Genomic DNA, 16,735 nt, shown 5'->3' with positions numbered 1-16,735 from the left:
AGGGGTGGTAGAAGGGGAGGAGGGCGGGGGGTGGGAGTGAATGGGTGACGGGCACTGGGGGTTATTCTGTATGTTAGTAAATTGAACACCAATAAAAAATAAATTAAAAAAAAAACTAGAGAGATTAACAGTGTGGAACTAGTCAACAAACTAACAAGTAACAAAACAGAGCAAACCCCCCTAATAGTCCAAACTGCTTAAGGGGATTTAATAGAGGATGCTACCCTTTCATGCCACCTCTACCCTGGTCTAAGTAAACATCACCCTTCTCAAGAATTAACCTACAACAGGCAAAGAAAAGATACATAGCTCAAAAAATGTGTGGGGGGGCCACTAGATAGTTCTTGGGAAGAAATAAAATTGGATGTCTACTTCATTATTAAACTGAAATATGTGTGAATAAGGATAAAATCATTAAAATATATAAAAAGACACTGTTGAACCAGTTTTATAATCCCAAAGTGGATTAGGCTTTTTTGTTATTACATAAAATCCAGAAACAACAGAAGTAACATGACAAGTTTAATTACTTAAAACTTAAGAATTTCTTATCCCCAAAATGCAACAATATCAAAAGGCAGATGATAAAATAGGGGAAAATCATAAGGAAATATTAATTAATATATAAAGAGCTCCTAAAAATCAAGACCAAAAAAAAAAAATCAAGACCAAAACTCAAAAGTGAGCTGGAAAAAAAATAATTAACAGACTGTTCACAGAAGAGGAAAATATAGGTAAACTTGCAAAAAGATGCTCAATCTAAACTATGAGATGATACTTTTTACCTAGAAGATTAGCAAAAAAAAATCAAAATGTTTGCTGGTGGGCTTAGGAATAAGGAAACAGGTGTTCTCATTCAGTGTTGTTGGGAGTACAAACGGGCACACTTCTGTCACTAGCAATTCAATAAGAGCTATCAAAATTTTAAGCCCACACACCCTGTGACCCAGGCATTCTGCTTTTAGAAATCTTTCCTACAAACTAAATGCCACATAACAACTCCTCCCTAACCACCCTGGCTCCATCTACACCAATCCCATCTCCTTGCTTATTCTCTCTAGGAAACCGCTTACACACACATACCACCTAAGGAGCAACCATCCCTAACCCCCCCCCCCCCCCCCCGGTCCCTGTCAAAGGATTTTCATCTTATTTGCTGCTAGATTCTTGCTCCTTTTTCCCCCTCCACCTCACTTTTCTCTTTTCCTGCCAGAAAGTCACGTACTATGTCTAGTAGGTCCTCCTGCATGGACTCCTGAAGTCTTTCACTCCTTCAGTACCCCTGCTCATATGTCACTGTGATACTGACTTGCAACTCAAGTCAATTGAATAAGCATTTAAGAGACTAAGAGTAAAAACTGAGATCCTTCCAAAAAGTTTCACTATAAAAATCACTTATCTAAACATGAGGAAGAAAGGATGATCATCATTAGAAGAAAGTCTGCTAAGCAGGTGAAATACACACACATAAACTACACACAGAATTTCTCTAAACTCCTAACACCAGAGAGACAAATCATGGTAATGAGTTAACAACTGCTGGGCAACATGAGCACCTTGCAGACGCTGCACTAAGCAGGTCCATGTACGACTGCGTGATTTAACACTCACAATAACTCTATGAGGCAGGAACTGTTAGTTACTCTCATTTTTACAGTTGAGGACAATGATATATGAAGAGACTATGTGAACTGTCCAAGGTCCACAAGTGAGTAAGTGGCAGAGCAAGGATAGGAACCAGCCTGCCTGCCCTAGAGCCCAGGCTCTCCACCACCAGTAGACAGTCTCCTTTAAGCCCTAATTATTTGATGGGAAAGGTAGGAAGTATCGACCAAGAGCTTGCACAGGATGGAACAGAACACTGATACTAAGTTAAAGATCACGCATAACATGGCAGGAATTTTTTTTTTAATTCATAAATACCGCTTTCTGTTTCAAGGCACCAATTCTAAGAACTGACTGACCCAGATATTCTATGCCAGGCAGGACCGGTTTGTATAAATGATGCCTCTCACTAGCTTTATCTTTCTTCCCTCCCTCCCAAACTGAAATTCCTTGCCCATTTCTCATATGTTCATTTTCTGGTTCACTCTTATCTCTCTCTATTGAGCTGTGCTCGCTGGTGATGTCGTCCATCATTTCCCTGTCCCCTTCCCAGGGCCAGAGCTCCCTAAGCTCAAGCTCCCAGTCTCCCCGAAGAACACTCCAACCTGCTCCCCTCAGGCTCAAGCGACAGACAGGTCTGTTTCCATCCTCTATTCTTCATCTAAATTTTGACAACTCTACCTTGAGAAAAATACTCATGGGCTCTGATGTCCATCTCACTTTTCTTTTACGTCATTTCCAGAGCAAAATGCCTGATTATAACTTTTTCACAGTACTCCAAATGTTTCAACAGCTGCACTTACCTAGGGGGGAAAATCCTCAAGATTGCAGTTTAGGTAGACGAGTCAGAAAATAAGTATAAAAACAGTGAGCTAAAAACACCGCATGGAGCCAAGTGATCTAAACATCATGAATACGTTCAGTAAATGGAAACCCCAAATATGAAGGTGACAGCAGGATAAACATTCTTCACTTTCACCACTGCGCACATCACCATCTCTCATGCTCTGCATCTACTAATGTGTTGGTCTGTTTGCTCCTCCCGTTTCTACCAGATCATTAGTTCCATGAAGGCAAGATGCAGATGGTTTTATTCTCCAGCGCCCAGAGCTGTGCCTGAAGCATAGGGAGTGCTTAAGAAGCACTTGCTTAGTGAGTGAGCCAATGAAGTGAGCTTCTTTTTTACCTCATCATCTCTCACTGAAGATCTATTTGCTTTCATGCTCTGGCCAACTGATCTAGAGATTAGCCTTACAACTCCTCCTTCAGTTACATCGGAGGTGGAGAGGCACCTGACCAGATCCAATTCTCAGATGCACAAAACTTAACTCACTGCTCCCTAAACACATGTTTCCTGATTCTTTTGGAAAAAAAAAAGAAAAAAGTAGGAAGAAGCACAGCAGAAATCGTACCTCGGCGATGGATGGGACTGATTACAGATAGAGCTTTTTAATAAGCTACTTTTTCACCAACATGAACACAGCTTATCCATTCATATCCCCACTAATTAATAAAATGATTGTATCCTTTGTAAAGAGCACAAAGCTAATTGTCAAATAAAAAAGAAATAAAAGTTTTATGAGGAATAAAGCACCAAAGGACCATGGGGTTCTTTACACTCTAAGTTTTTTTTTAAATTTTTTTATTTATTTATGATAGTCATACAGAGAGAGAGAGAGAGGCAGAGACATTGGCAGAGGGAGAAGCAGGCTCCATGCCCTGGGAGCCCGACATGGGACTCGATCCCGGGTCTCCAGGATCGCGCCCTGGGCCAAAGGCAGACGCTAAACTGCTGCACCACCCAGGGATCCCGTTCTTTACACTCTAGATAGGATTTTCACAGGCACTTCAGTGACCTCCATCCTAAATTCTCTCTAGGTCTAAACTGATTGATTCAGATTACATTTCCTGGCTTCATTTCCTTGTGATGACTTTGAATGTCAAAGTGTACCCTCAAGGGTAAACGGGCTGGGTGAGAAGCAAACGTTTTATGTGGTTATGTACTGAGCAACTGCTCTCCTTCCCTGCTGAATACAGACTTTTGATTTAATTAAACCTGAGCAGAGACTCCATTTTGGCTATATCTAGACCCTATTAATGATCTCCCACCTTTCAGTAATAATAAACTGCCACTTGGCTCTTCTGATATGTATTCCCATCTCCCCCACCCAAAGGTCCCTGGTCTTTCTCTTCATGTCTTCATGTTCCGTTTCACCACCACCACTACCACCACCATCACCCAAGCCATCTCCCTGCTGACACACCATCAGATCTCCAGGTTCTGGCTCTGTCTGGAATGCCCTTTCTACCCCCTGCCTTATCTGCATATATCGACAGCCTTAGAATCTCTGTAATCCTCTGTCTCATAACCAGGTCATTCACACGTGAAACAAATCCTTACTGGTTTGTGGCTTTTAAAAAAATCTTTCCTTCCTGGGAACCTAAAACAATGCTTTATTTAGAAAAGACATTTAATAAGTTCTTGTTGTTTACTCTACGGAAACTCATCTGGAGACAAACATTTCTGGGGGCTCTCCATAGAATTTCTAATGGATTGCATCAGGATGGCTGCCAATCTCTCTTCCTTCTCAGTTTAACTCATAGAGTCACATTATTCTGAAAAACTTAAGTTCTCCACATACAGCAGGAGCTGCCAATACCAGCACCATAGGTTTTACATGGTGATTCCCATCAAGGATTACTGGGTATCATCTAGGTATCGGTATCCGGCAGTCCACTTAAACCAGGCCTTGAGATACAGAGATGAACATACAGTCCCTGCCCTCAAAGAACAAAATGTCTATTTGGGGAAAAAGAACGGTAGACAAATAATCACAATACCATTTGTAAAGCCCTGTGATATCTTTGTACCGAGGGATATCAGAGGACAGACACTGCCTACCTAGTTCTGCTCTGCACACGAGGTCAGTGAAGGTGGTGAGTGTCACAAAGCATCCTTGAGAGGCCTTGAAAGTCAGTCTGAAGAGAGGAGAAACATTTTAAGCCGAGGAACCGGCACAGGCAAAGGCACTGGGTTCAGTGAGAGCAGTGGATATTTCTAAGCACTGCAGTAGGTTTGGTGCTTCTGAAACACTCCATAGGAGCTGCAGAAAAAGAGGCAAAACCAGCAAACACAGACCGCATATAATAACTGGCCTGCTGTGCAGGGCCAAGGGATTTTGTCTTTAACCCACGATTAGTTCCCTAGACACCATGCAACCCAGACCACACATTGAGGATTCCAGGGAACAGTTTTTCCAAAGAAGGGAACACTCATTTTGTGAATCACAATAGTACAAACAAGTTTAGCTAATTAATCTCTTTTGTTCAGTCGGGTAACAACAGAACAGAAGCTACGGATACTGTTTTGGAAAACTGTAAGGTACACATTACAAGGATGGCGAAGATGCCTTTTCAGGAAAAGAACTCATCAGTGGAATAAGCAGAAACAAGACCAAGAAAACAGCTTTTCAACTGGATCCTTTCACAACCCATGTGAAACAGTAAGATCACCAGCAAAGCATCAAGACAAACTCCAGGAAGCATAACCAGAGCCTGAATGCCCTGTCCTGGGCGATGGCAGCGTCCAGCTGTTTTACCACCAGATCCCTGCTGCATGGCATTTGGATGGACGCAACAGGTGCTCAATAAGTATCAGTTGAATAAATGGATGAATCAATCCATAAATATCACACCCTCCCAAAAAACTGATCAGTTCAATAGTTGAGATGCAGGAGGAAAAAACTAAGCACAGTATTTGTAAAATTCTTAAAATGTTCACAAGGAGAGCAAAACTGCAATGTAAAAAAATGCATTTCTACATAAACATGAACAACTTTCCACTAATATTGGCTTGATGTGACTCACGCTGACTGGTACAGCCACGTAATCTGCATGAAATGAACCCAGAAATAATGGACACCAGTGAGTTAGATGCCACAAAGCAGTTTTGTGAGCAATGAATGACACAGTAAGCATCAGCTGTGTATCGTGGAAAGGGTCCCACACCAGAAATGGAAAAAGAATCTGAGTAAATCCATGCACACTGCACCAAAACATCTTACCCAGGTGCTAACGGGACCTCCAACCCTGGGGAGGGCACTTAGCCTCCCTGAGCCTCAGCTTCCCTACCTAGGCAATGAGAGGGTTGATAAGACACTCCTCAAGGTCTTTTTTTTTTTTTTTTTTGAAAGTTAGGAGAAACATTTCAAAATGCACCAGGGTAAGCAGGTAATCAGAGTCATGATTCTATGATCAAGGGAATGTACAGCCTACCTCCTCTCCAAGAATATCTAACCTGGATCAATTGCCTTAAAAATTACCATCCAACTAGTAAAAAAAGAAGTAAAAATAACAGTTCATCCTTTTCAATAGTTGAGGGAGCCTTCTGAGATTGTCTGGCCCAAGCCCAAGGTAGCAGATAGGAGTCTGAGTTTCCCAGCAGTTGGTGCCTGGGGCTGCCCTGGAAGCCAGGGTCCTGAAGGCGTCCCACCGTGCCTAGCTGTCTTCTCCATCTCCAGACACTCATTCCCTCTGACACTCACAGGAGGTCCCCAGTGGGAGACCAACAGGAAAAATATAAGTAAGGAAATTCCTGCTGCATTACAAGATGTCTACTTTCTATAAGAATGGCTGCTGGCTCACACAGGCCAGGAGGTCATTGAGCAGATGCCTCATTATAAGGGTCAAGGATTCCTATTAGCAAGAAGGCTCCTGAAACATGCCATTATGTGTTTTTAACAATTTCTTGGATCTTCAGACTCAAGAGCCAACAGCTTGCCTGGAAAATTAAATGCTAAATAAAGGGAAGAATTTCCCCTTTCGTCTTGCATTATTTTGGGGCTGTGATTTGGTTCTCCTCCAAAATCCTGCCATCTCTCTCCACAACCCAAGAGATATAACTTGCAGCATAAACATTTATGACAGTCTGGCTAGATTATTATGCTCCTGAGGACATGATTTTCTTCTGCAAAGCTGTCTGGTGACTATGGTCCTAGATGAATTCAATAGGGAGGCACAGATCAAAAATGCAATATTTGACACAGCTCATGAAGCATTTCTTCTATTTTATACAATCCAAGTTGCCAATTGAATAGCAAGTTCCTTTCAAAGTAGATCACCCTCGTGTTAGAAGTGGTCTTGAATCTCTGTTAAAGAACAGTCCTCTCCCTAAGCAGCTTTATGTGGGAGTTATACATTCCTCTTTTTCCTCTGTTCAAAAAAGAGGCTCACAGAGAGATGGTAAAGGAACTACATTAATTATACTGGAAAAAGCAACAGAAAAATTCAGCCAACATCCCTAATAATGTGGTTCATCCAATTCCCAAAGAAACTCTGTGTCACATAATCACAGATTTTTTTCTACTCTGTAAAAATAGGCTCTATAAACTCCCCCACTTAATACAAAGACCTTTCAGGTAGTAAACATGTCAAGATTTGAGGACAGTCCAACCTAGACCGACCTAGAATGTCATTAATTAAAATGCAAAACTGATTCTATTTCTGGTCTTGGTAATCAACTATGGAAAATAGTTTCAATGACAAGAATGCCTGCAGAAGCATGAGGTTGTATTGGTATTAATGGGGGCAATTTCTTTCCCCATAAACAGGATTGCATATTGAACTCTGGAGTTCGGCTCCTAAGAGAGAAGCTGCAACCAAGTCTTCGTTAGCTATCAACTTCCACTGCCTGAGTTACTACATGTACACACATGCAGGCTCACAGACAGAAACACACATAAAGCCGAAGATGGAGAGAATAGAGATGAAGAGGATCAACAGGGAATACTGGTTTACAACAGAAGCTGCAGGTTCCAAACTAAACCACCACCAAAAGAGAAAGTAAAAGCACAGTTTCAACCAACCACAGCTGTCATTAAGGAGTGTGAAAAATGAATAAGTGCATCTACACCAATCTCAGAGCTTCCAGACCCATTTCAAATCAGCAACATGGGTTTCAAGGTGCAGCAGCTAAATTAATACACATGAATTAAAATGTGGTGATTTCATCAACCAAGAGGCTACTGGCTCCACTCAGCACCTCTTTTTATCAATTTTCCCCCCTGCAGTTGTTTTCTATGCTGCCTCAGAGACCCTGCAAAGGAATTAACAGGACACCATGCTGTGAGACAAGAAGATGCTGTAGAACGCATTATCCCAATTCAAAGAAATTCCCAAAGGCGTTATCTGGAGGAGGGGTGTAAGAAGTGGGGAAATCCCTACAAAAAAAAAAAAAAAAAAGCAGCAGCAGCAGCTAGAAGATGCTGAGCAACAGCTTAGGAATTCTGTTCCTACTTTCTAAATGAGCATGCTGCAACTATTAAAAGTATACTCACATAACAGTCATAAGTAAACAGTACATTTGTGTATATGCTTGCATATATATGTATTACGTATACACACACACACAATTCTGCTTGCATGGGCAAACATTCTGCTCAGCAAGACAAAGAAGCCTAAGGAATTTTTTTTCCCTCTCAAAGCTAAAGTTGCTACTAATTAAAAGGAAATATTTTCAAATGCATCCAAAATTGCTTGCAGTGTGAAGTACGGAGCCTATTTCCATGACATACAAGCTGATTCTACTCTTTCCATATTGGGGAATACCTCAAATTGTGTTGCCAGGCACCTGATAAAAATCCTTGCAACTGGAGGGGGCAAAAAAGAGTAAGCAAAGTAAGAAGATACCATTAAGGATGAAAGTAAACAAGTAAGCTTGAAAGAACAATCAAAGGAAGCCAAGAAGTCTACTGGTCAGATCACAACACTGCTGTGAGCCACAGCTGAGTGTAGGAAAGAGAGGGGATATTAGAACGGCTCATCCAAACAATGCTGAAAGTATTTCAAACGTTACTTGAGGATTCAGGGACTATGGTCTGCAAGGGTCTTAATTTGTTTTGTTGTCATTAACCTGATATGCTGGTTTCATTCTGAAACGGGGCTATCATGTAAACATCCACAAATTCTTGCTCTTTATTTAAATGTATGCTTTCATGTAAGAACCCGCCACCAAATTTATCTACTTTGAACCCAGGGAATGGAATAAAAGCATATGCCGGATGTCATCACCACTATTTTAAGAAAAATCCACACAGGCAGTGGAAATAAAAGTGGTGAGAATGAGCAAGACAGTTAAGGAACTTTATATTCCAAAACTCCCAATCAACAGGGAGAACGACCAGAAATTTCCTACCACCTTTTTCTTCTCTCATTTGTTACAAAAAAAAAAAAAAAAAATCACATTTATTAGTGCAGTATCTTACAAATCACAGACTGAATTACATTTGATCGGAACCCTTCCTAAAGTGAAATGGACCAGAACTGGAAATACACACACACACACACACACACACACACACACACTCAAAGACGACAACCCAGCTCCATCCCAAGGCTGGAAAAGAACTAAGGAGAACTACAACTGGGAAGCTGCTTCTTTGGAATGCCAAAATAATTCAACACACCTGCTACCAAAAACCAAAAGAGAAGAAGAAAATCTTATACAGAGAGCTCCTCCCATCAAGCAACATTGAGAGCTACATCAAAATGCTCTTGGCTCCCTTTGGGCTGCAAGAGGCAGGGAGCCGGGAACAGACCTGAGCTGTGGTTCCGTCCGCAGCGAGCCTCAGGGTACCAGGTGAAGAATCAGGGCACGCTTCCAAGAGGGGTGCCCCAGAATCCGCCGGCTGCACGCTCTTCCCCGGAAACCTGCTTATTTTCACTTAGAGAAGTCCCACCTTTCCAGTAGCCTCAAAGCATCTCCCCCTCCCGGGAGGATGAAACTATGCTGTCCGCTTCAACATGTTCCTATGCTGTCTGCCCCGCCAGCCTCCCAACAGGATGTAAAGCACGGTTCGCCGCGCAGGCACCCTGCGATTCCACCGGCAAAGCGGCAGTGAGGTCATGAATCAGCCCATCCGCCGGTGCAGGATTCCTCCCGCCGCCAACCGACTGCCCAAGTGCAAAGCCCACAGGACCGGGCCCCCGGGACTCGGAGCAGGTGCTCCAAACGCCGCACCCCCCCCCGCCCCCGCCCCGGCACAGGCACAGGCTCCGACACAACTCACGGGGGCCGCCGGGCTTCACCTGGGAAGACGGGAGAGTTTGCTTCGCGGGCCGCCCAGCCCCGGCCCCGCCGGTCCCAGAGCGCCCCCGGCACCCCAGGACTCATCTTGCCCAGATTTGTCGGTCCCCCTCCCCCCAACACTCCCGGCCGGCGCTGCGGTTCACTGCCGTGCACACTCCCGGCTGCCGCTTCAAGGACAAAGAGGGAGAGCGCTAAGGTTTCCATCACAGCCGAGAAGCTGGGGGTGGGGGGGATGGAAAAAATTAAAAATTAAGATTTTAAAAAAAAAAAAAGCCCAAACGGTCCGGACAATGAGCCCTGGCGTGTTAGTTAGCTGGATCACCCCAGACATGGCTCCAAGAGAAAAGGAGAAACGCAGAGGGAAGGTCACTACAGCTGAGCTGGGAAGAGAGCGAGCGAGCCGGAGCCTCCCGTTCACTGCCGCAGGAGCAGCTCGCTGGAGGCAAGCACTTACCATAAAAATAGGAAGAGTCCAAAGAAGGAGAAGGGAGCCTTTCTCGGTGTCTCCGGCAGAAAGAAATGCAGGCGAGGCCGAGGATGAGGCCGGCAAAGTGTTGACAGGCGACGAAGCCACCACACACAAGTCCTCTTCCGCGTCCCCTCGGCCTGCACGCACCGTGCGCGCTGGGAAAGCCCGAGAAGTCGGGGCAGGACCGGCTCCGAGGGCGAGGGCGAGGGCGAGGGCGAGGGCGAGGGCGAGCGAGCCGGGGAGGAAGCAGCCTGCTGGGTCCCCCCGGCGCCTCGGAGCCTCGCGCGGCCCGGCCTCCCGCCGTGCAGGGGCGGCCGCGGCGGGGTGGGCTGGGCCCCGGGGTCGGGACGCGCGCGGAGAGGGGCCCCTCCGGAGTGGAGGGCACTGGCGGCCGGCGAGGGTGTCGGTGTTCCACATCAGTGCTGGGGCGGCCAATCAGCCCGGTGGGGGCCGCGGCGGGGCTGCGAGAGCGCGGGGACCGCGGGTTCCAGAGGGGCAGCACACCCCTGCCTCCGGCAGAACTTCCGCGGGACTGGCATCTCCCTCTCCATCCAGTTGCTGATAATATGCGCTGGTTTTTAAAAACAAGTTCTCAAGCCCTGTCGCGACACCAGAGGCTCAGGAAGTTTCCTGTGCACCCCCCCCCCCCACACACACACACACACCACACACACAGCATCTCTGCAAGATGCTGGACCTGAAACCCACCCTGAAGATCTCCTGGCATCTCCAAGCCAGACAAGCCTGCTAACGTGCACAGAGAGGTCACCCTGAGTACAGGAATGTCGCTTCTTTATGGCCAAGGCACAGGATGAGAGGACAAGGCACTTGTCTCCCTCTTACACAAGGGAAAGATTTAGGCAGAAAAGGGTCAAAAGGTCTCTCCAGAAGCTTGCCTCTCTGTTCCTTCATTTTCTTGGGCAATATAGGCACAGAAGTAATTGTTAGAGATGAACGTACAAAGACGGCTAAACGTTCCCCTGGAGGGCTCTTCAATCACCCTTAAAACAGGGAACTTGTGGTTTTGGGTAAACGACACCGCATAATAGTTCACAAGCACACTGTAGTGTGAGAAGCCAAGCTGGACTGATGAAGAGGGACAGGAGGAAACCCCTTCATGGGGACAGAGGGTGAGTAGACAAGCTGACACTCCTCCCTCTTGCATTTTCTCCCCATTCCATTTTCATACTGAACCTACCAACTTAGCACCTACACATGAACCTATTTTGGGTTGTGACAATTAGGGGAGTAGGTTCTAGAGTCAAATGCCAGTCAAACAGGACTCCATGCTAACACTTTAGAACTTTTTTTTTTTTTTTTAAACGTGGGGAGATGGTCTCGGTTCACCTTGTCATCCTTGCAAGAAAGACCACTTTCCTTGTGCTAGCCAAGACTTACTGGGGAGACACACATGCTCCGAGGCTGGCTTTACAGGTGGCTGACGCAATACAGAGGGTTTCACTTTAGTGCTATCTTTCCCTAGAAATTAAAGTATCACCTGGGCATTTTGTGGTGCTCTCTACCCAGAGGCAAACTAACTTTGGGGAGCCTGAATCCCACAGCTTAAAAGGAAGGGCTGGGCTCCAAGGTGGCAGTTAACTCACCACCCAAATGAGTCACAGCAGGAAGCCATAAAAAAAAAAAATTCCACAAAGATGAACATAATAAGATGGAATTTCTGAAGTGAAGAAAGGACAGTTTGCCAGGGTAAGCCTATGTACATTCAGGAAGGAAAACCTGGAGGGCAGAGTCCCAAATCCCGTTCCATTATGCACCTCAGTTCACCTTCAACCAGCAGACATTTAAAGAACAGTCAACTAGGTTTCAGAGCTACAGAGATGAAAGCGGCAAACCCTGCTTTCAAGATGTGTAGAGTCTCATGGACACATTTTTTTTAAATATTTTATTTTATTTATCCATGAGAGACACACAGAGAGAGGCAGAGACACAAGCAGAGGGAGAAGCAGGCTCCCTGCGGGGAGCCTGATGTGGGACACAATCCCAGGTGTGGGACTTGATCCCAGGACCCAGGGATCACAACCTGAGCCCAAGGCAGAGGTCAACCGCTGAGCCCCCCAGGCGTCCTTCACGGACACATTTAAATCCTCTTTTCAAAATTTCAACACTGTTACTCTGGCCAAGACTGAAAGCGTCCTACTATCTTCATTCACATCCCTCCAACGAAACCAAGCCATGAAGTTGCACTTCAGACTCAAAGTTCTAAATTAGCTTAATAAGGTGTTTTCCATAACCCAAACCTCAGGAAATATGAATGTGCATGTTATTTTTTTAAAATCTCATTAAAATATAAAAGGTTTTTTAACTAAATGTTTGCTTTTATCAGCATCAACAGCTTCTGACACTGCAAAAACACGGGCAGCATAACAAAGAATATATTTAATAAGGGAATATTATTTAAAGCTCCCAAAGTAATTGAGATTAATACTGTTTATGGAACAGGTTCAATAGCTTGACTACACAGGGTGATAATGAAGCATGAAAACGATAAAACTGCAGAAGTACAAATGATTTAGATTAAATAATTGCACATCTATATAACATATAACAATTAGGTCAATGAAAATGGGTATTCCAGTCACTTACCCTGATGCAATTAAATTTTAAAGTTTGGCCACTACTCCCTTCCTCTCTCCTCAAAAGATGATAGAGCCACCTTCCATTTCAGATAGCAACAAATGCCAATCAAATTTTGTGAAGGACAAAATATCTAAGTCAATTAAACTTGGGACAATTTCTGGGACTGTATCTTGGCTCATAGGTATAACACCAGTATTGAATGCATCAGAGGTTCTCAATAAGAATTTTTAGATGGCCATTTGAATGACCAAGAGAATCTGCCCTAAGTTCTACAATGGCATGATTTAATACTTTTTTTTTCGAAGACTAGAAGGTAATTTAAATCATGTACCTATACCTGCTATTTGTTTTAAAAGAAAAAAAAAAAGATAGCTTTTTCAGGAAATTTGCTTCATAAAAGCCTGCTGACAGAGCTTAATGAAATCTGAAAGACCAGGATTCCTAAACCTTAGTCTTTTAATCCTGAAATGATTCTACTTTCCATAACCAGCCTGAAGATAAAAAGTAAAAACATACCTATTTTCTAGATGACCAAGAGGGTAAATGGAAGGAACTAATACATACTGAGCCCTACCTGGTGTCAGACTTTATTCAAGTGGCCTCACATACACGTCTTCACAGCACTCCCAGGACATGAACAGAATTATGTCCATTGCAGCAATTGGGCATCACGGAGGCTGAAGGAGCCTGCTTGCCCTTGAGGTAATACTAGTACATTAACCACCAGAACAGCCTCAAAATGCTGCTGCTTCTCCATGGAAACCCAGGACTTGGAAATATAGGAGAGAACCCCCCAAAATCTTTTTGACTAAACAGATCAGAGGACTTGGGGATTCTTCCCACAGTGTTATATGAATCTGGGTGAAGTAGGAATGAGACAAGTCCGTGTTAAAGCAGAAACACTCATTTTACCCCAGATTAAACATAACCCTTTTGTGCAACAGAAATGAATTCTTAATGCTTATAATTTGAAGAGCAAGCCATTAACATTTGTTATCTAATACCTAAATTCTCCTTCAGCATTCAGTGGGAAGCCTGAAATGGAAAGAGACTAAGTTGCTCTGCTAATGTTTCCCTACCAGAGGTCACTGGATGAGAATAATTTCTGCAAAGTGCTTAGTAGGTGGGCTTTCAAACAACAGCAGTTTCAAATACATAAAAGGTAAATAATCTGTAAAACATAAATTTAGGGGGATCCCTGGGTGGCTCAGTGGTTTAGTGCCTGCCTTTAGTCCAGAGCGTGATTCTGGAGCCCCAGGATCGAGTCCCACTTCAGGCTCCCTGCATTCTCCCTCTGCCTGTGTCTCTGCCTCTCATTCTCTGTGTCTCTCATGAGTAAATAAATAAAATCTTTAAAAAAAACAAAAATGCAAAAAACATAAATTTAGTCATAGCATTCACATCTTCAAAAATGTGTTTGTACCAGCATTTCTTAGCCAGAAGAATCCTATGGGATCAACAATCATATCACACAGTGAGGATCCCTAAGATCACAGACCTAAAACTTTCCCTTTTTAAAGACAGAAAAATAAATCAATGGTTGGCTTGAAGAATCAGAGAATTGAGTCTGGGGAGATGAAAACAAGGGGTGTGGTGTGTGTGTGTGTGTGTGTGTGTACAAATGGAAAACCAGTATGTGTATCCCAACATCCAACTGGTACGTCTTCACATCCAAATCCAATTAGTCTTTTAAGCCTCACTAACGTTACCCCAACAGTTCTCCTCAATGTGTAATTAGCCATGACAATCAATTCAGGGGCTTGTTCCTTCTCCTAAACTATTATAATAATTTCTGACTTTTCCCTTGTCCCAATCCTGTGACCCCTTGCCAATAGCATTTGCTTTCTAAAACATAGCAAAAGTATACTCATACCACTGCCTCGCTTAAAAACACCCTGGCATTCTCAGGCCAAATACAGCACTTCCTGAGCCTGGCACTCAAGGCCCATTACAGTTGGACTTCAATCTACCAGCATCATTTCCCATCATTCCTTCTTGCATTTCCTATGCTCTGTACACACCCAATTACCATGATAAAATGATGGGCTATTTGAGGAACAGTAAGTATGTTTTTCCTAGAACAACCTTCTCTCCCTGGAGAAAGCCTACTATTCATCCTTTAAAGCCCAGTGTATGGTTCTGTTCTTGGTGAAGCTTTCCCAAAGTGACTTAATCACATTTTCCTCTGTATTTTCATAGCATTATTTCTAGTCTTGTATAGTAACATTGTACTAAAACAATCTGTATCTTTTAACCTATTTGAGATCCTCTGATAGTCCCAGGGTCTGCCACACAATAGGAGCTCTATATATTCATGAGCGAGTCCATTTTTTATACCTCTTTTTTACAGGCAAAAGCATTTTGAAGAAGGCACAAATTTGTTTTCTGGATGTCTGAGGGACTACAGGCTTATGGGCCATATATACCTCCTCCTTCTATGGGGAGTCTCTGTGGTTTAAGGCAAGGACTCTGATTCTAATTCAGGGTTAAGCCAAGTCCCAACCTTGTTCCTTGCATCACCTCAGGTAATCTCATAACCTAAACGAGAAGAATAAAACAAGTTCTGCTTACCTTTGAGGGGTCTCCTGAGCCACAAATGAGGAACCAGGTAGTGTACCTTGCAAACTATAAAACTAAATGGTAGTGGGCAGAGTTATTGCCACTGTTATCATCGTTGCTTGATCGTTGTCAATATTCCATCAAAGCCATCACAAAATTCAAGACAAACATCTTCTGAAAGGCAGCCTAGGAGGCCAGTGACTCAGCACTTCTTCATTCCAAGTGCCTTGCTCAGTCCTGCCAGCCTGCAGTGAGGGGCAGTGGAAGAATCAGAAGGCCTGGGCTCAGGTCCTAAAAACCTTGTCCCTCACCCCCAGGTCCCTCCACCTAGGAGATGGGAGTCACAATGCCTATCTCACTAAGCTGCTGCAGGAGATGGGATAGATGCATTTGCAGGAGATGGGATAGATGCATTTATACGCAGTCTACATAAGTCTGAGTCTCTAATAAGCATTCCATTACTGGTTAGAAAAGTTGGCCATCTATCCCTCACTCTACAGTATCTACATACAGCCAACCACTGGCTCTCTTTCTGTTTCTTGAACTCACTGAGCTCATTCCCACCATAAGATCTGTGTATGTGTTTCCTCTGCCTGGAATCCCTCTTCTTGAGATCCAAGCATGGCCTCTCATCCAAAGGGCTTCCCTGACTCCGTCAATCATTTTCCAGCATATTACTATCTACTCTTCTCACATCTATCTCTATCTGTAACCATCTTATTTGATTATTGATTTAACATTTGTCCTCCGCATTATAAAGTAGGCTCCCTTTGGGCAAGGATGGTCTCTTGGGCCTACTGTGTCCCCAGAGCCCAAAAGTAAGTGTCCAGAACATGATATGTACTCTATATACATTTCTTGAATATTTATTGCATGAACAATATGTATATACTGTTTAACTGCTCCTATGTTCTCTACATGTATACAAAATTCTAATCATCCTTGACTATTGAAGGGGAATGAAATCTTGGAGGTCACTCAATTGGACACTCAGGACAATACCACAATGTTCAAGTTTATATAGATATCTAATAATGTATTAAAATGTTATTCAAGGACAAGGAGCACCTACATGTAATATGCCAACTCCTGCCCCATTAGAAACAGGAATTACCAAGAATGGCATACTGATTCTCACCTATACAGTAGGAACTGAAGAAGGGAGCAAAAATGTTAAATTATGTTTACTTCATGAATCAGGGGTTTGCTAGATCCTTATTTCACTTTTTCCTTCTCTTTTTTAATCTTAAAATTGCTCTGGCCCAAGCTTATCCTGAGAAGAAGTTGACAAGGTCCTTGAGCTCTGAAGCTTCACCTAGAACAAATGGTTTCAGATACGAGCAGCCCAGGAATCTAGGCAATTTCTCTCCCCTCCCAGGGAGCTATCTCAAAGGCAAGATACAGAAATCCTCCCGAGC

General features: G+C 43.7%; 1 protein-coding gene across 10 annotated transcripts in view; it reads right to left on the bottom strand.

The window, feature by feature from the left end:
• The window catches only part of ANO4 (anoctamin 4), a 404,339-nt gene that overhangs the window by 328,019 nt on the left and 59,585 nt on the right, over positions 1-16,735 (bottom strand). For 4 of the 10 annotated variants that reach the window (XR_007402264.1, XM_025438947.3, XM_049094048.1 and 1 more), the window contains exon 1: positions 9,691-9,910. The exons of 1 other annotated variant lie outside the window; for it this stretch is intronic. Coding sequence is in view for 3 of the 9 variants with exons in the window: in XM_025438947.3 (XP_025294732.1) it covers positions 9,691-9,895 (205 nt within the window). In the remaining 6 variants the exon portion in view is untranslated. Of the gene's footprint in view, positions 1-9,200; positions 9,551-9,671; positions 9,911-10,145; positions 10,753-16,735 lie in introns of those variants that run through there. 5 more of the 10 variants (XM_049094051.1, XM_035699363.2, XM_035699362.2 and 2 more) reach the window with 4 other exon arrangements.

The sequence above is a fragment of the Canis lupus genome, chromosome 15 (assembly GCF_003254725.2).
Source record: "Canis lupus dingo isolate Sandy chromosome 15, ASM325472v2, whole genome shotgun sequence".
Classification (NCBI taxonomy): Eukaryota; Metazoa; Chordata; class Mammalia; order Carnivora; family Canidae; genus Canis; species Canis lupus.
This window is presented reverse-complemented; position numbering and strand designations above follow the sequence as displayed.